This window comes from Electrona antarctica (assembly GCF_951216825.1).
Source record: "Electrona antarctica genome assembly, contig: scaffold_497, whole genome shotgun sequence".
NCBI classification, from domain to species: Eukaryota; Metazoa; Chordata; class Actinopteri; order Myctophiformes; family Myctophidae; genus Electrona; species Electrona antarctica.
Genome location: NW_027638749.1, coordinates 70,750 through 90,625, shown reverse-complemented (window position 1 = coordinate 90,625; position 19,876 = coordinate 70,750). Strand labels below are relative to the sequence as shown.

Sequence of the window (19,876 nt, the reverse complement as noted above, 5' to 3'; positions counted from 1 at the left end):
GCTACGGTACAGTAACTACAATATGTGAACTAATGAGGTACAGTGATTACAGTATGTAGAGTCATGTTGACATGCACACACACACACACACACACACACACACACACACACACACACACACACACACACACACACACACACACACACTTCCTTTTGGAAGATTCAGATTAAGATGATTTAATTCACATTATTCCGGCCTGCCTTCTCTTTCCATCTCTTGGGGTCTTTACTCCAAAACTCTGATATTCAATCCAGATATTTCATATGTAATTACAGACTTGCTGGCTGTACCATCACACAGACAGGATTTGAAGTTCTGCTCTCAGCTCTCAGCTCTAATCTTCTCCATCTGAGAGAATTGGACCTCAGTTTCATCTGCCTGCAGGAATCACAACTGCTCCAGCTCTCTGCGTTACTGAAGAGTCCACAGTGTGGACTGCAGATCCTGGGGTAAAGAATGTGTGTTCTCTCTGTGTGGATCTCTACTCGAACATCAACAGCACTTTGTTAAAAGTGTATTTCTCTGCAGGTTGTCAGGCTGTGGAGTCACAGAGGAAGGCTGTTATTCTCTGGCTTCAGCTGTGACCTCCAACCCCTCCTCCCAGCTGAAACAGCTGGACTTGAACTTCAGCCACTTAGGAGAGTCTGCTCTGAAGAAGCTGTCTGCTGCTCTGGAGACTGTCAAGTGAGTCGACTATAGGACTGTGTCCATGTTGGTCAGTGAGTCGACCGAGGGAGGGGGCACACAGTGCCGTGTCGAGGGAGGGGGCACGCTGTGGTGAGTTGGGGGAGGGGGAACTCTGTGCCGTCTTCAGGGAGGGGGGAGTGGGCACGCTGTGCCATCTCCAGGGAGGGGGGAGGGGGCACGCTGTGCCGTCTTCAGGGAGGGGGGAGGGGGAACGCTGTGCCAAGTCCAGGGAGGGGGCGCGCTGTGGTGAGTCGGGGGAGGGGAACGCTGTGCCGTCTCCAGGGAGGGGGCACGCTGTGGTGAGTCGGGGGAGGGGAAACACTGCCGTCTCCAAGGAGGGGGCACATCGGGCCAAGTCCAGGGAGGGGGCACGTTGTCCCGGGTCAGGGGAAGGGGGAGGGGGCACGCTGTGTCGAGTCGAGGGAGGGGGCGTGCTGTGCCTACTGGGGGAGACGGCGTGCACGCTGAGGTGATTCGGGGGGGGGGGGGGGCTCCCTGAGCAGGTGTTGGGGGGGGGGGTGGCGTTCCCTGCGAGACACTTGGGGGGGCTGAGGCAAAGCAAAGCAAAGTTACTATATTTACCCAGGGTAACTGGACTAAGCATCAGATACTTGTTTACAGCCAGGCCCTGCTCATAGAACATTTCATGGTAGTGGTTCAATGCCTTGCTCAAGGGCACTTCAGCGGTGGTAATTTGAACGTGCCGGTCCGGGGATACAAACTGGCGACCTTCCGGTATCAAGACCACTCCGCAAACCGTTCGGCCACCGCTGCCACTAAACTGAACTGGGGGCTGACCAGAGTTGTGGATTGTTGGCGTCTGGGAGGCAAGGAAGGGGGGGACGCCTGGGGGGCCCCAGGGAACAGGGAGGAGACCCTAGAGAAAACTCGAGCTGGGTCGGGAGGAGGCGTGGCCTGAGTGGCCGACGCAGTGGCGGGGGGAGCCGGTGGGAGAACTGAGAACCCACCCGCTGGATGGGCGGGGGGTGGGGAGTGACGGGGAGCCTGGCACCGAGTCGCCGCTGGATGGGCGGGGGGTGGGGAGTGACGGGGAGCCTGGCACCGAGTAGCCGCTGGATGGGCGGGGGGTGGGGAGTGACGGGGAGCCTGGCACCGAGTCGCCGCTGGATGGGCGGGGGGTGGGGAGTGACGGGGAGCCTGGCACCGAGTAGCCGCTGGATGGGCGGGGGGTGGGGAGTGACGGGGAGCCTGGCACCGAGTCGCCGCTGGATGGGCGGGGGGTGGGGAGTGACGGGGAGCCTGGCACCGAGTAGCCGCTGGATGGGCGGGGGGTGGGGAGTGACGGGGAGCCTGGCATCGAGTAGCCGCTGGATGGGCGGGGGGTGGGGAGTGACGGGGAGCCTGGCATCGAGTAGCCGCTGGATGGGCGGGGGGTGGGGAGTGACGGGGAGCCTGGCATAGAGTAGCCGCTGGATGGGCGGGGGGTGGGGAGTGACGGGGAGCCTGGCATCGAGTAGCCGCTGGATGGGCGGGGGGTGGGGAGTGACGGGGAGCCTGGCACCGAGTAGCCGCTGGATGGGCGGGGGGTGGGGAGTGACGGGGAGCCTGGCATCGAGTAGCCGCTGGATGGGCGGGGGGTGGGGAGTGACGGGGAGCCTGGCATCGAGTAGCCGCTGGATGGGCGGGGGGTGGGGAGTGACGGGGAGCCTGGCATCGAGTAGCCGCTGGATGGGCGGGGGGTGGGGAGTGACGGGGAGCCTGGCATCGAGTAGCCGCTGGATGGGCGGGGGGTGGGGAGTGACGGGGAGTCTGGCATCGAGTAGCCGCTGGATGGGCGGGGGGTGGGGAGTGACGGGGAGCCTGGCATCGAGTAGCCGCTGGATGGGCGGGGGGTGGGGAGTGACGGGGAGCCTGGCACCGAGTAGCCGCTGGATGGGCGGGGGGTGGGGAGTGACGGGGAGCCTGGCATCGAGTAGCCGCTGGATGGGCGGGGGGTGGGGAGTGACGGGGAGCCTGGCACCGAGTAGCCGCTGGATGGGCAGGGGGTGGGGAGTGACGGGGAGCCTGGCGCCGAGTAGCCGCTGGATGGGCGGGGGGTGGGGAGTGACGGGGGAGCCATGACCATAGAGATGTTGGTGTGTGATGTTTGGACAGAGTCTGTGGGAGAATGATGACAAAATGTGTTTTGGTGGGACTATAACAGGCCGATGTGAGACATTAAGCAGCAGAGGTTTTGACTTGATTCATTGTTGTTCTACTTCCTACAGTGTGAATCATGGAGGAGAACACTGGACTAAACCTCAACGCTGTGAGTCTGTCTGTCTGTCTGTCTCTCTGTCTGTTTAACTGTCTGTCTGTCTGTCTGTCTGTCTGTCTGTCTGTCTGTCTGTCTGTCTGTGTGTGTGTGTGTGTGTGTGTGTGTGTGTGTGTGTGTGTGTGTGTGTGTGTGTGTGTGTGTGTGTGTGTGTGTGTGTGTGTGTGTGTGTGTGTGTGTGTGTGTGTGTGTGTGTGTGTGTGTGTGTGTGAGCCTGTCTGTCTGTTTAACAGTCTGTCTGTCTGTCAAATAGCAGATCTACAAGCTCACATGACTGCGTGGCGTGCTGAGGGCTTGTAAATCTGCTTTTTTAACTCTTAAAGTTAAAAATATAGTGTGTGTGCATGTGTGCGAGTGTGCGTGTGCATGTGTGCGAGCGTGCGTGTGTGTGTGTGTGCGTGCGTGCGTGCGTGTGACCGTGTGCGTGCGTGCCTTTCAGTGAATGATATATTATAATGTGTACTGTGTTGTTTTCTCATCAGATTTCCAGCGTCTCACTCTGGACACAAACACAGCAAGCTGTCGCCTCTCTCTGTCTGAGGACAACAGGAAGGTGACATACGATGGTCCGGATCATTCATATCCTGATCATCCTGACAGGTTTGAGGTCTATCGTCAGGTTCTGAGTTTAGAGAGTCTAGATGAATGCTCCTACAGTGAGATGGAGTTAAGTGGAGTGGTTTGGATAGGAGTGACTGACAGAGACATCAGTAGGAAAGGAAGGGGTGATGACTGTAGGCTTGGAGAGTATAAACAGTCCTGGAGTCTGTTCTGCCGTGTTGGTAACGATGGCATCCGTTACTCTGTCAGCCACAATAGTAAGAAGACTCTCCTTCCTATCCGTTCATCTGGCTCCACCAGAGTAGCAGTGTATCTGGACCGTCCCGCTGGGACTCTGTCCTTCTACAGAGTGTTAGAGGACACTCTGACTCACCTGTACACCTTCCAGAACACCTTCACTGAACCTCTGTTCGCTGGGTTCTGTTTGTGGTCCGATGACTCCTCTGTGTCTCTGTGTGAGCAGAGATAGAGTCTCCATGTGACTTCAGGTCGCCATGGTTACTCAACATGTTTGGGTGAGTCCATGTTGTCATGGTTACCACTGTCGCCTAATAGTGGACCCTTTGACACCGGCTAAGTCTGACATCATAGAACTCCATATTTGGACACGACTGACTCGTGGTGACATCATAGAACTCCATATTTGGACATATTGACTCAGACTGACATCATTGTGATGTCATCATAAATAAGACAAGCAGAGACACACTGACATCAGAGAGGCTTTGAGAGGATTTGTTTTCAATAGCAGATCTACAAGCTCACAACGCGTCACATGACGGTGCGTTGTGAGCTTGTAGATCTGCTATTTTGTAGATCTTGTAGATCTGCCATTTTGTAGATCTGCTAATTTGAAATAGTGATGTATTTAGGTTAAAGTTATTTTAGGTTATTTATCATTATGCTCTTAGGACCCCCTGGAACCGTCTCGGGGGTCCCTGGGGGTCCCTGGACCTTACTTTGAGACCCTGTGTGTGTGTGTGTGTGTGTGTGTGTGTGTGTGTGTGTGTGTGTGTGTGTGTGTGTGTGTGTGTGTGTGTGTGTGTGTGTGTGTGTGTGTGTGTGTGTGTGTGTCAGTGTTGTTTTCGGCAGCATATTTGTGTTTTAGTCATATATAGTCTGTTGAATAGTTTTCATTTAGTTTTAAGTCAGCTGGAATGTTTTAGTGTTAGTCTATAGTTTTAGTCGACTAAATCTACAGGTGATTTAGTCGACTAAAATGTATTTTGGCGGGCCTTGATGCCGTCGTAATGACTGTTTTTACACTTGCTGAAAATAGCCGAACAAGCTCACAACGAGTCGCGCTGCGACGCATTGTCAGCTTGTAGATCTGCTATTTTCAGCATGCAACCAAGTGTAAAATGACCTGGATCTCTTGTCCACTAGTCCCTTCCTAACATTTTAGTCTAGTTTTCATTTGTTGATGATATTGTCAGGATATTTAGTCTTAGTTTTAGTCATCATAGCTTAGTTTTAATTTAGTTTCCTTTTAGTTTTCGTCAGTGGAAGAAGGTATTTGACGAACTTTTTTCGTCTTAGTTTTAGTCGACGACATCAACACTGGTGCGTGCGTGCGTGCGTGCGTGCGTGCGTGCGTGCGTGCGTGCGTGCGTGCTTTTAGTCTACATTTTTAGTCGACTAAATATAGGATTTTAATCTGCTAAATGTTCAGTTGATTTAGTCGACTAAAATGCATTTTGGCATGCCGTTATGGTGACTGATTTTACTGAAAATAGCAGATCTACAAGCTCACAACGAGCTTTTTTCGTCTTAGTTTTAGTCGACGACATCAACACTGGTGCGTGCGTGCGTGCGTGCGTGCGTGCTTTTAGTCTACATTTTTAGTCGACTAAATATAATAGGATTTTAATCTGCTAAATGTTCAGTTGATTTAGTCGACTAAAATGCATTTTGGCATGCCGTTATGGTGACTGATTTTACTGAAAATAGCAGATCTACAAGCTCACAACTAACTTTTTTCGTCTTAGTTTTAGTCGACGACATCAACAGTGGTGCGTGCGTGCGTGCGTGCGTGCGTGCGTGCGTGCGTGCGTGCGTGCGTGCGTGCGTGCGTGCGTGCGTGCGTGCGTGCGTGCGTGCGTGCGTGCTTTTAGTCTACATTTTTAGTCGACTAAATATAATAGGATTTTAATCTGCTAAATGTTCAGTTGATTTAGTCGACTAAAATGCATTTTGGCATGCCGTTATGGTGACTGATTTTACTGAAAATAGCAGATCTACAAGGTCATAACGTGTCGCGCTGCAACTATGGTGTGAGCTTGTAGGTCTGTTATTTTTCAGAGCACAACCAAACATGAAATGACTTGTCTTTTAGTTCTACTGGATCTCTTCTCCACTAGTCACTCCCTGACATTTAGTTCTACTGGATCTCTTCTCCACTAGTCACTCCCTAACATTTAGTTCTACTGGATCTCTTCTCCACTAGTCACTCCCTGACATTTAGTTCTACAGGATCTCTTCTCCACTAGTCCCTCCCTGACATTTAGTTCTACTGGATCTCTTCTCCACTAGTCCCTCCCTAACATTTAGTTCTACTGGATCTCTTCTCCACTAGTCACTCCCTGACATTTAGTTCTACTGGATCTCTTCTCCACTAGTCCCTCCCTAACATTTAGTTCTACTGGATCTCTCCTCCACTAGTCCCTCCCTAACATTTAGTTATACTGGATCTCTTCTCCACTTGTCCTTCCTTGACATACATTTGTCGACCAAATTATCAATATATTTATTTAGTCATAGTTTTAGTCATCATATTAGTTTTTTTTTAGTAATCTAGTTTTCGTCAGTCGTAAACTACGTCATGTCAAAAAACGTAGTCGACCAACATTCTACGCCATAGTTTTCATCGTGTGTGTGTGTGTGTGTGTGTGTGTGTGTGTGTGTGTGTGTGTGTGTTGCATGTGTCTATGGCTGTGGTCCGGGGACCCCCAGGGGTCCTTGAGGGGGCTCCAGAGGGTCTCACTCATTCACTGCTAGATTTATTTTGCCCCTTATTTTGTCCTTTCAGTCTTTTATTTTGAAGGCGTTGATCTTATTTTAATTCACCCGAAACTCATGTTTTAGTAACAATCATTAAACATCATGTCATGAACAACTGAATGTATGTGATTGGTTAGCCTACATATCACGTAAACTTTCCCTTCATTGTCAATGGCATTTAATGTTTGTGTTGCCACAAATGTACGTGAAATTTGGCGGATATTCGTCCTAATAATTTCTCCTTTCATTGTCAATGGCAAATATGAGACGTGTGAGGACAAAAGCTGTATATAGGAGGGGCTAAAGAAAGAGAAAAAGGTGTTAAAGGTTGTCCTTGGCAGACGGCAGTGAATGAGTTAAATTAATATAGCAACAACTTCACTTCAACCACTTTAACCTCTACATCAGATATTTGAATATATCAGATCTACAAGCTCTGCATGTGAGTTTGTAAAACAGGCTATTGTCACAACATCTTGAAGATGAAAATGAGAAGAAAAAAACCGAAAGAAGATGAAATCTGGTGTCGACTCAGACTCTGTTTATTGCCACGAAGTTGAATAGTCAGTTATGATGTGTCAGTTGTACATAATGAGATGAATAGTCAGTTATGTTGTGTCAGTTGTACATATGAGATGAATAGTCAGTTATGTTGTGTCAGTTGTAGGCTACATATGAGATGAATATCTTTTTGGGGGGCAGTCCAGACCCCTTTGGGTTTCTGCCAACGTGACCTCCTGAACAACTAGTTGAACAGCCCTGAAGTATGGTTTGTGTTTGACTATGACATGACTTTGATTGAAAGGTTTTTAATACAAGCCGTTCCAGTGGCATCTAAATGTAAGGTTGTAAGATGCTCATCGGTGGATGGCGAGGATGAAGGGGTACTTGTAAATATTTCTCCCCTCCAAGTGGTCCCTGCGTGGGCCAAAACATGTTTTAGAACCTTTTATTGTATATAAACCTTTATACTGAACCACTGAAACCCTGTTGACTTTGCTGACTGGGGTCCCACAGGGTTCCGTACTCGGCACCCCTCCTTTTTTTTCTGCTGTGACCGTGTTGATTGGTCGACTAGACTTCATGTCGTTTACTCTCATGGTGGACTTTGTAAATCACTCTGGATTCAAACATCTGCTAAATGTCTGCATTCATTCTTTAATGACATTCAGATCATTCATTGTTCATCTGTTGAATCATTGGCAGTCATTCCATTGTTTTGTTTTCTTTTGTTTTATTTTCATTTGAATATTAATTCCATATTATTCTCATTATTCAGACTAGAAGCTCGACGGCCTGCGGCCGGTCTCGCTCTAGTGCCACGGAGGGAAACAAGTGAAACCTGTAGAAAGATGTTACCATAGGTGTAACACAGAAACCTGTGGCCTGTAGAAAGATGTTACCATAGGTGTAACACAGAAACCTGTGACCTGTAGAACGATGTTACCATAGGTGTAACACAGAAACATGTGACCTGTAGAACGATGTTATCATAGGTGTAACACAGAAACCTCTGACCTGTAGAACGATGTTACCATAGGTGTAGCACAGAAACCTGTGGCCTGTAGAATGATGTTACCGTAGTTGCGCGCCGCTGTTTGATGACGTTGCGTAGACTAGTGGTCCTAATGGGCAAAATGAGGTGGCTGAAATGTGCCTGAATTATGTTGTTTTATATTAACTGTACAATATGTGAAGACATTGAGGGATAATTAGCCTAGACCCAAGGCAGAGTCTGTGTTAGTGTGGAGGCAAGTGGAGTGCTGGTAAGCTCAGCCCTAGCAACCAGACACCACCCCCTAGCAACCAGACTCCACCCCCTAGCAACCAGACACAACCCCACCCCCTAGCAACCAGACACCAGGTGATTCCTCTTGTGATTCTGGTAGTGGGATAATTCTGATGTTGTTGTCTGATCATTCATATTCAGAATTCAGATGTTATTGTGTGATCATTAATATTCATTATTCTGATGATCACATTTTGTAAAAGTGTTTAATTGTTCAATAAACTGATTCTTGAACGTCTGATATTGTTCTTTATTATTATTCATAGTGTTGTCATGACAATATATGTGACCAAACTTGACACAACAGTAAGTCATTGGATCTTTTTTATTACTTTTGTTTTTTTCATGTCATGTGAAAGCAGGGACTCCCAGCTTCAAATTGACCACCAGTTTAGGAGATATGGCTTATAGAGTAATGTCTTGCAGAGAAACAGCGAGTTGAGAAAACAGGCTTGACAGGTTCACTTCTGTGGACTCTTAACATTACACCTAGCTACATGTTTAAGCATTTATTTCATATTTACATGTCTTCTGTGGTCTCTAACATTACACCTAGCTACATGTTTAAGCATTTATTTCATATTTACATGTCTTCTGTGGACTCTTAACATTACACCTAGCTACATGTTTAAGCATTTATTTCATATTTACATGTCTTCTGTGGACTCTTAACATTACACCTAGCTACATGTTTAAGCATTTATTTCATATTTACATGTAAATTTCAGCTCTGCCATTTATTTCAGACATGCTCTAGTATGTGAAGAGTCTGCCTGTGCTATTAACTCTTTTTGGATAAAATAAATAAATCCGTTTTTCTCCTCTGGTGAAAAGCTGGAGGTTGCACGATGACAGGCTCTCAGTCAAATCTGATCACATATGGCCACAGCTACATGACAACAGGAGGGTGATGTTCTTGATGTGATGTTGCAAAATGAAAAACAGGGAGCTCTCTGTCTACCGAGCAATCTCCCTTCCTACTCTCACCTTATATGGTCATGAAGTGCTCATTATGGTCATGAAGTGTTCCTACTCTATATATGGTCATGAAGTGTTCCTACTCTATATATGGTCATGAAGTGTGGGTCATGACCCAAAGAATAAGGTCACGAATACAAGCGGCCAAAATGAGTTTTCTCCGACAGGTGGCTGGCATCTCCCTTAGAGATAGGGTGAGAGGTTCATCTCCCTTAGAGATAGGGTGAGAGGTTCATCTCCCTTAGAGATAGGGTGAGAAGTTCATCTCCCTTAGAGATAGGGTGAGAGGTTCATCTCCCTTAGAGATAGGGTGAGAGGTTCATCTCCCTTAGAGATAGGGTGAGAGGTTAATCTCCCTTAGAGATAGGGTGAGAGGTTCATCTCCCTTAGAGATAGGGTGAGAAGTTCATCTCCCTTAGAGATAGGGTGAGAGGTTCATCTCCCTTAGAGATAGGGTGAGAAGTTCAGTCACACGAGAGAGACTCGGAGTAGAGTCGCTGCTTCTTCGCCTGGAAAGGAGCCAGCTTAGGTGGTTCGGGGCATCTGGTTAGGATGCCTCTCGGGCGTCTCCCTAGGGAGGTCCTCGAGGCACGTCCCACTGGGAGGAGACCCCGGGGCAGAGCAAGGAGCAGTTGGAGGAAACACATCGACTCACTGGCTTGGAACGTCTCGGGATCCCCCAGGAGGAAGTTACTACAGTTTGCTGTGAAGAGGGAAGTCTGGAGCTCTCTGGTGGAGCTGTTGCCCCCGTGACCCGACTATGGATAAGCGGTTGAAGATGGATGGATGGTGAAACGGTGAGACTCGGGTCAGTAACGTCTCTTCAGTAAACATGATTTATTAGAAGAGGTTACTACAGGTCAAAGGTGAAAGGTTACTTGAGTAAAAGTACAAAAGTATTGGCATCAAAATGTACTTAAAGTACCAAAAGTAGAAAGTACACTCAGTATTCAGAACGTCCCATTTCACAAGTTGTCAAATGTTTAAAATATTTATAGGTGTCGTTGCATGTTGTTCCCACCAGAGGGCCCCCTATACTATATATATTGAGAAACTGCTTCCTGTTCTGTAAGCTTCACTTCCTTCCAGGTCATTGATGGTTGCTGAGATGAACAAGCTGTTAACAACTAACTGGTATGAAAAAACACATTTCCATCATTCATAACAGCTAATGAGCCATTATATTATTATTATTTTATATTGGAGTCCAGACTGTGATCCTGAAGCAAAGAGAATTCAGTCAAGTTTAGTGCCACACTAGGCCCAAAGCCTGTTGCTAATGCTAACCATGTGTTGCTAATGCTAATCATGTCATAACATCTTACTTTATTTGGTTGTTTGAGTCCAGGGGCCCGTTTCACAAAACTTGGATTAGAGATTAAACCGGGATTTAATTTATCCTGGTTTAATATATCCTGGATCAGCGATTAACCGGTTTCATGAAAGCAATGCCACACTAGTTACCATGGAAACTAATGCTGTGGATTTAGCCTGCTCCGGACCAGGCTAACAGCCAGGTTTAACCTAATCCTGATGTCTTTACTGTTCATTAAGCAGTCAATCTGATCACAAACCAATGATCTTTGCTACACTTATTCAATTATTATGGGTTTATGTTGCCTTGTTTTAATCGGTCTGCATTAAAGGACTAATTTAAGCACTATATACAAAATCAAATAACCAAAATATATAGGCTGCACAACCTCATCATGACAGCTTGTGAGCTTGTAGATCATCTGCTTTTGGTGAATGTTCCCACAGAATAGGTTTGCTGTGGTGCAAGTGGTAAAGAAGAATTATTATACATTTATTTTTTTATTAATTAGTGTGTTCCACTAGTGTGTTCCAATGCTTAATAATATACATCTTTGAATATATATTCTTTCAGAACGAACGTTTTTAACTCAAATCTTAGCTTCTGAGGGGTTACTGGAACAACATATTTTCAGATGGGGGGGGTCGGCGGCCAATTACATGGTTCCTTGACATGAAATATTGAGAACCACTGATACAGAAACGAGGTATTTCAGAAAACTGTCAGGATTTAGAAGACAGCCTTAGGTTGTTCGGGCATCTGGTTAAGATGCCTCTCGATCATCTCCCTAGGAAGGTCCTCGATGCACATCCCACTGGGAGGAGACCCCCGGGGAAGACAAAGACGCAGTTGGAGGAAACACATCGACTCACTGGCCTTGGAACGTCTCGGGATCCCCCAGGAGGAAGTCACTAATGTTGCTCTGGAGAGGGAAGTCTGGAGCACTCTGGTGGAGCTGCTATTTTCACTACTTCTTACCGTTTTCATTGATTTATTCATGGAAATTATTGTTTTGCACCAGTGATTCTCAAAGTGGGGTCTGGGGACACCCAGGGGTCTTTGGGTGGGTTCCAGGGGGTCCCCAATGCAGCACGACAATCGTTTGAACCACACGATTAGACACCAGCGCGCAACAGACTGTCTTCATGTTTAAAATGTCATTCATAAGATTTTGGGGCAGGCCCGTCTAGAGTTTGAATGGACAGGTATCAGTCAAAAGGGAGACATCGAAGAGGAAGGATGGGTAGGGATGGATCAAGGTCAAAACTGGTCAGCTCCATATATGGAGATCAATGTGTTTGAGGTTTGAGGTCAGATGTAGAGTTGCTGGCCGGCTCCATATATGCAGATCTAGGTGATAATCCAGTCTTCTCTATGTATGGTTATCCACTATCCAGGGTTTGATTAGGACAGTGTCATGATCTTCACTGACGGCCATATGGTGGCGTGACATGTCACGAGGCGTGAGGGACTGTTTAGCTCAAATCTAAAATGATACATAACCCATTAAGACCTGCTGCCCCTTTAAGGGGAGTGCATAAAAGGGGTGGCTAGTATTGCGGCCTTCTGTTTGCCAGAAGAGAGAAAACCTGGAGCAAATAATGTTGATGCTTTAATCAGTTTGGCAATATGGGGATATGTTTGGAATCGGTGGCATATACTATATTCCCTTTTATAGAGTTGTATTTTGCAGAGCTGGGACACTGGCATCAATACAGGGTAGGGAGGATGGGTTTTAAGAGGATTTTTGATAATGTTCAAAATGCTAGGCCTGCTGTTAGCCTACTTTATACTCTTATCTCCCAGAGCCTTCCTGGGTTATCACATTGTAGTGTATCAGAGGGAGCCTTGAGTATGTATGTTTCTATCAGAGAGAGCCTATATGTATGTATTTTTGTATTTTTGTTGCTGGGATAAATTGGTATTGAGGGCTGAACCATAAAATGTTGTATTTGTGATTTATTGTAGTCCGGACTAACCGTTCACTGTTCCCGTGCCATATTTTATGTATATTTGAGATTGGGTTTTAATAGGGCTGACCCTAACCCTTAGCATATGCATTCCATACATTCCATAGGCATATGACATCATTCCATATATACATATATATACATCTTATATATGACATCAACTTCCGACAGGAGTAGTTCCTATTGAGTGAAACATTTTCTTTTTATGAAAGTGTTTTTATTTTGTAATTTTAGTTATACTGTAGAGGGGCAAGTATAATGTTTTAAGGCATATTTGTCTTTAGCCAGGGATCCTTTTAAGACACTAATGGTGTGTTGTAGTCAGTGGTGTAAAGCAGGGGTATTTATTCAGTGGTCCTTCAGGGGGTTCCAGGTGGTCCCCGCCAAATGGACATTAAATAAAATGAACCCTTGTGGGTCCATTTGGTTTCATTTCACACTCTCCTCTCCTGCATCAGTTAATTTATACTAAGTCTACACATTAGAGAATGTAGAAGAATTGTTATTTTGATCAACGTTTGCCTTACTCTCCTATCTCTCCTGTGGTACCAACATTAATACATAATACTCTCTGTATCTCTCCTGTGGTACCAACATTAATACATAATACATAATACTCTCTGTATCTCTCCTGTGGTACCAACATTAATACATAATACAGCCTTACTCTCTGTATCTCTCCTGTGGTACCAACATTAATACATAATACAGCATGGAATTGTGGACAAAATCTTATCCAACAATGACACCAGAAATATTCTACATTTTGGGAGAGGCTACATTTCATCAGATCCATTTGGGCTCAAATGTAGAATAAATAATGGGCCTTGAAACCACTGGTGCAACGTAACTAAGTACATTTACGTACTGTAGGCCTACTTAAGTACAATAATGTTGAGGTATTTGTACTTTACTTGAGTATTTCCCATTTCCAATACTTACTCCACTAGAAGAGGCAAATATTGTAATTTTACTCCACTACATTTATTTAAAGACTTCTGTTAACTTTACCTCACTTCTTTTAGCATTTAGTTAATTATCTTAACTAAGATACGAGTTTGGTTGTTAAAAAAGGTTGGCATTGTTTAATAATAACTGATCTAAATAAGGACCTATAAATATTTTTGGAGCTCTAACAGTGACAAAGCCATGAGAGCAATGATGCAAAAAAGTTGTATTTATTTTACGACATATTATTTAAGTTATCCTATGTTTCCTCAGCCCTGTGTTCCCTCAATGTTCCCTACATATATATATGTTATCCAAAGCTCTATGTTCACTCAGTCCCTCAACTTGATAAGTGCAATAAGTGTAATAGTGTAATAACGAATAAGTGTAATAGTGTATTAAGTGTAATTGTGTAATAGTGTAATAAGTGTAATAGTGTAATAGTGTAATAGTGTAATAAGTGCAATAGTGTAATAAGTGCAACAGTGTAATAGTGTAATAAGTGTAATAGTGTAATAAGTGCAATAGTGTAATAAGTGCAACAGTGTAATAGTGCAACAGTGTAATAGTGTAATAAGGTTAATAGTGTAATAAGTGCAATAGTGTAATAGTGTAATAAGTGCAACAGTGTAATAGTGTAATAAGTGTATTTTTTTTTATTTGATTTGATTTATTTAGAAAAGCAATCATAATACAACATTATAATCAGCGATTCAAGGATTACACAGAAAAGTCCAAAGACTTATTTCCACTGAGGTCCTCTCACACTGAACGGAACAATACTTTAAAATACATCACAAATACATAACAGTACATATACATTACATAAACAACACAACAAGTACGACCCTATCCATCCCTCTAAGATGACCCTTTATAGGGGAAACTTTTCCAGTAGCCATTGTTTAATCTTCTGTTTAAATGTCCTCAAATTGGAGGTCAGTTTAACACTGGTTTCCAGGCTGTTCCACTGTGTGCCTCCTATATAAATGAATGAGCCTTTGCCCACTTTACTTTTAAAAGCAGGGAGCACCACATCTGCAATACTGGCTCTGGTGAAATGGTTAATAGTGTAATAAGTGCAACAGTGTAATCGTGCAACAGTGTAATAAGTGTAATAGTGTAATAAGTGTAATATAAGACATAAATATACGTTTTTCAGAAAGCTTAGGTCAGGATTTAGAAGGCTTTTTAGAATCGGCCTCAGTCCAAAATGGGTTAACATTGTTTTCATTTTTGTTTGTATTTGTATTTGTATTCTTTTTTTGGCGTGGCGCTAGTTTATTTAATTATGTTTCTCACTTCAGTCAGGGAAAGTTGATGGAGTGACAGTCATGACTCATGGCAAAATAGTACAGTACACAGTACATGTATACTGTACAATAAATGCATGTATAATTTAATATATGACACAAGATGTACGCGGTTATAGATTTACTCTCTCGATGTTGAATTCCGTTTCGCCGCATTCAAAGGTGTGTGTGTGTGTGTGTGTGTGTGTGTGTGTGTCTGTGTGTGTGTGTGTGTCTTGTCTTGTTTGTGTCCAGACTTCAAGGAGGCGTTCGGTCTCTTTGACAGAGCTGGTGAGAACCTGGTGGCCGATATCTGTAGTGCTCTGGGCAGCTGGGCCAGAACCCCACCAACAAGGAGGTCACCACCATCCTGGGAAACCCAACCGCAGACGGTAAGAGGTCACACACACACACACACACACACACACACACACACACACACACACACACACACACACACACACACACACACACACACACACACACACACACACACAACTACGTACAAACTAAAACATGCTAATACATAAATACATCAAGTCGTCAAGAATCATACGTAAGCTAAGAACCTAACAGTGGAATATCTATATAATGAAACTATGCATAAACATACACTATAGAGTGCTACAAAAGGAACAACTGTCAGTTAGAAACCTTGTATATTCTTTTTTTTATGTCATCTTTTGATGCTTATTTTATACTTTGTCGCAGTGGTTCCCAAAGTGGGGTCCGGGGACCCCCAGGGGGTACTTGTGGGTGTTCCAGCTAAATGATGATTTGGAACTAGGGTTAGGGTTAAGGGTTAGGGTTAGGGTTACATTGTGACTGGGGGTGCTATGGAGGAGCTGGCTATAGAGTGTCGCAGTCCCGCCCCCTTTCATGACGACGCCAGGCCCAGGAAATTAATCACAATGCATTTTTCCCATAGACATTTCAAAAGGTATTTATTTAAAGACCTAACCCTAACCCTAACCCAAATCATAACCCAAATCATACACAATATTTTGGACCAAACAAATAATTACATAGAAGAAAAACAACAAAAAAAGTGATGTAACCTGCCGTTTTTTTCTACTTTCTAATTCTTTGTTTGGCCCAAATTGTGTTTGTTGTCATGATTTGTCTTCAAATAAATACTTTCTGAAATGTCTATGAGGAAAATGAACAGAGAATAATTTCCTGGGCCCTGGTAGGGGGCGGGACTGCGACGCTCTATTTAGAGGGGGGGCTAATGAATCAATGAATCAATGAATTGAGTCAGTCAATTTGGCTTGTTTGGAGGGGGGCTAAACCTCCACCAGAGGGGGCTAAAGCCCCTCCTTACCCCCCTGGAGCCGTCCCTGATGAGGCATCTATTTTTGAGTGGTGTAAACCACTCCTACAACTGGCTTTGTTATTGAGTGGTGTAAACCACTCCTACAACTGGCTTTGTTAGTTTGTCTGTCTGTCTGTCTGTTCGTACCAAAAAATTAGCATGGTTGCTATGGTCACCCAGTTCACACGGGTGTGATTTCATTACGTCAGACATTACGTCAGACCACAGCTGATCAGTCTATATAAGACCTTACACCACTCAGTTCACATGGGTGTGATTTTTTAAATATAACACTACCTGGTTTACCTGTGATCCTAGTTAACTGAGACACTACCCTGTTCCTGGTTTACCTGTGATCCTAGTTAACTGAGACACTACCCTGTTCCTGGTTTACCTGTGATCCTAGTTAACTGAGACACTACCCTGTTCCTGGTTTACCTGTGATCCTAGTTAACTGAGACACTACACTGTTTTTATGTGATCCTAGTTTACTGAGGCACTCAACTCGGTCTCACCCAAAGGGTAACCCAAAGGGTCTAACCCAAACACAGTGAAATAACACAGATTGGCAATTCTGTACATACACTAACACTACTAGCCGTTGAAAGCCACGCCTCCGTCGCGGTCAAAACAGTAGTAGTGTAATATGTACGGATTTTGGGGTTTACTAGTCGTGTGTGTTATTTGAACGTGTTTGGGTGAGATCGGGTTGGAGGCACTACACTGTCTCTATGTGCTCCTATAGTTTACTGTCTATGTGGTCCTATAGTTTACTGTCTCTGTGATCCTATAGTTTACTGTCTCTATGTGATCCTATAGTTTACTGTCTATGTGATCCTATAGTTTACTGTCTCTATGTGATCCTATAGTTTACTGTCTCTATGTGATCCTATAGTTTACTGTCTCTATGTGATCCTATAGTTTACTGTCTATGTGATCCTATAGTTTACTGTCTCTATGTGATCCTATAGTTTACTGTCTCTATGTGATCCTATAGTTTACTGTCTCTATGTGATCCTATAGTTTACTGTCTATGTGGTCCTATAGTTTACTGTCTCTATGTGATCCTATAGTTTACTGTCTGATCCTATAGTTTACTGTCTCTATGTGGTCCTATAGTTTACTGTCTCTATGGTCCTATAGTTTACTGAGGCACTACACTGTCCCTATGTGGTCCTCCATTGCTCTGGTTTGTTAGTTTAAGTGGTGTTTAATATACTGCTCAATATACCACAGTAACCCACCCAGTAACCAGTAATATACCCAGCCACCCACCCAGCCAGCCAGCCACCCACCCAGCCACCACCCACCACCCACACACATTATCATAGTCACTTAAGGAAGTGGTTACACCACTTAAAAACTCAACAGTTTTTCTCTCTCCACTACTCTGCCACTCAGGTTGTCTTCTCACCACCTCAAGCTATACCCAGACTGAGCTTCTCTTCTTTCCTGGTAAGTCGTGGATCTCTTGGCAAACGATGTATTGTACGTTTGGAAACATTAAAGTTCATAGACTTGGCTGGCAAATGATTTACGTATTAGTGCTCTAAACAAACATTAAAAGGTCCATAGACTTGGCTGCCACATGTGATATGACTAATCTTCAAAAGACATGCATTGGGGATGAATGACATGATGAATGGATTATGTTAAAAATCTAATTTAGATATCTTGCTACTTGAACATTCATTGTTCATTGGTTATCTGGCATTTCAATGTACTGATACAATTGTGTCGCAGATCAAACTTCTGCATAGATTTCATAGATTCCACAGACTTGTTTGAAAGTTGTGTTGGATTTATTTTAATGTGTATTTTCTAAATGTTTAAGAGGTCATTAATATGTCCGTACACGGACAAATGTGTCCATGGCAAGACTTGGTCTTGTCCGTGGTGAATTTTCTGTTTTACACACCATTATAATGTTAGGCCGATGTTGTTATTGGTTTACCTGTGATCCTAGTTAACTGAGACAATACTACTACTACTATTTTTTTCAACCGGGCCACACAGCTCATTATTCTACTGTTGAAATGAATGGATTATAAATATAACTGTGTGCTTCGCTTTGTGTTTGACCTCAGTGGAAAACACCAGACCCTGCCTGAGGGTAATAATTTAACCATATATATATACTGTAAATTACCAAAGTCCTGAAGGTGCCATACAGCTGAGTTCTAACCACATAGCAGTGGACAGAGTCTACAGCTGGCATAATGTAATTGTGAACCACATAGCAGTGGACAGAGTCTATAGCTGGCATAATGTAGTTGTGAACCACATAGCAGTGGACAGAGTCTACAGCTGGCATAATGTAGTTGTGTCGAGGCCGGGCACAGGACTCCTCCAATAGTTATGGAATAATCACTAAGAAAATGAGCTATTGCAGACCTAGTTTTGCTCCAATGTTCTGTCCGTGTCACTGACAGAGTCACTGTGCCGTGTAGTACCAAGGTACCGCACCAAGTTGTCATACAGTGGAAGTTTTACTCATAGTGCTGGCGGCGCCACGGTCATCGACTTATCGTGTCATACAGTGGAAGTTCTACTCATAGTGCTGGCGGCAGCTGGAAGAAGGTGTCATACAGCTGAGTTCTACTCAAAGTTCTGGAGGTCCTGAAGGACTTCACGACATAGTGACTCTGTCAGTGACACGGGAGAGAACATTAAGCCAAACTATGGCTGCAATAGCTCATTTTCTTAGTGATTATTTCATAACTATTGGATTAGTCGACAGGGAGACCTAGACACAACTGCATTATGCCTAAGTCCACTGCTATGTTTTTTTTCACAATTACAGTATTCCAGCTAGGGATGTTAATTGTTATGTCTATGTACTAAATCTTTTGCTTTTATTTTATTTTTTCTGGGTTGCCTGATGCATCATGAGGACACCTCTACACCAGCAGTGGATCGAGAAGAGTACCTGAAGGGCTTTACCCAAATTATGTTTATTTACCCAAATTATGTACAGTGTCTCGCTGTTGCAAACATAGTGGATTTATACCAAAAAGCATGTTTTTGCAATAGGCGCCCCCCTACGGATGGAATTTCTTAAACCACCATGTGAATGAAATTTGGGGTGGACTTTGAACGATATACGGACTATTCTGCCTGTGGTGTGTTTTAATCGGATAGATCATACGGAATGCAGGGAAAGTTAATTTTTGATTCGAGGATTTAAAAAATCATGAAGGATACTACACTGATGGTAGATCTTGTGATATGCTAGCTTATCCCTGGAATAAAAGTTATGTGTTGAGATAAGCTATGCATACAAAAATGTAAAAACATGTCACCCAGGTATAAGGATACACTTTAAGTACTATTTAACTGTTTTTGCTGAGCTGTAAATCTGTATAAAAAATACAAAAACCCTGTCTACTTGATGACTGTGACACACATATTTATAACTTACGATGAAACTCACTTTCTATGAGAGAAACTTCCTATGAAACACATATTTCTAACTTACTATGAAACTCACTTCCTATGAAACACACATATTTCTAACTTACTATGAAACTCACTTTCTAAGAGAAACTTCCTATGAAACACACTTTCTATGAGAGAAACTCATATGAAACATATTATGAAACTCACTTTCTATGAAACAATGTTAGTGTCTTCTTCTCTAGTTTCTCTCTTTTCTAGTTTCTCTCTTTTCTCGCTACTCTGTCTTCGCTAGTTTCTTTCTTCTCTCTAGTGTCTTCTCTAGTTTATTTCTCTCTTCCTTCTGTAG

General features: G+C 44.0%; 1 protein-coding gene and 1 long non-coding RNA gene across 2 annotated transcripts; both read left to right on the top strand.

Annotated features, from left to right (window-relative positions):
• Positions 1 to 276: 276 nt before the first annotated feature.
• Positions 277 to 4,548, top strand: LOC306917735 (stonustoxin subunit beta-like; the record flags this gene model as incomplete). Its single annotated transcript, XM_079530636.1, has 4 exons — positions 277 to 450; positions 530 to 685; positions 2,917 to 2,957; positions 3,446 to 4,548. Coding segments are annotated over 4 exons (919 nt in total), but the record flags the coding sequence as incomplete, so codon positions are not given.
• Positions 4,549 to 15,070: 10,522 nt separating this feature from the next.
• Positions 15,071 to 19,586, top strand: LOC306917736. Its single transcript, XR_013789234.1, has 3 exons — positions 15,071 to 15,208; positions 17,533 to 17,586; positions 19,025 to 19,586. It is a non-coding gene; the product is annotated as an uncharacterized lncRNA (long non-coding RNA).
• The last annotated feature ends 290 nt before the right edge of the window (positions 19,587 to 19,876 follow it).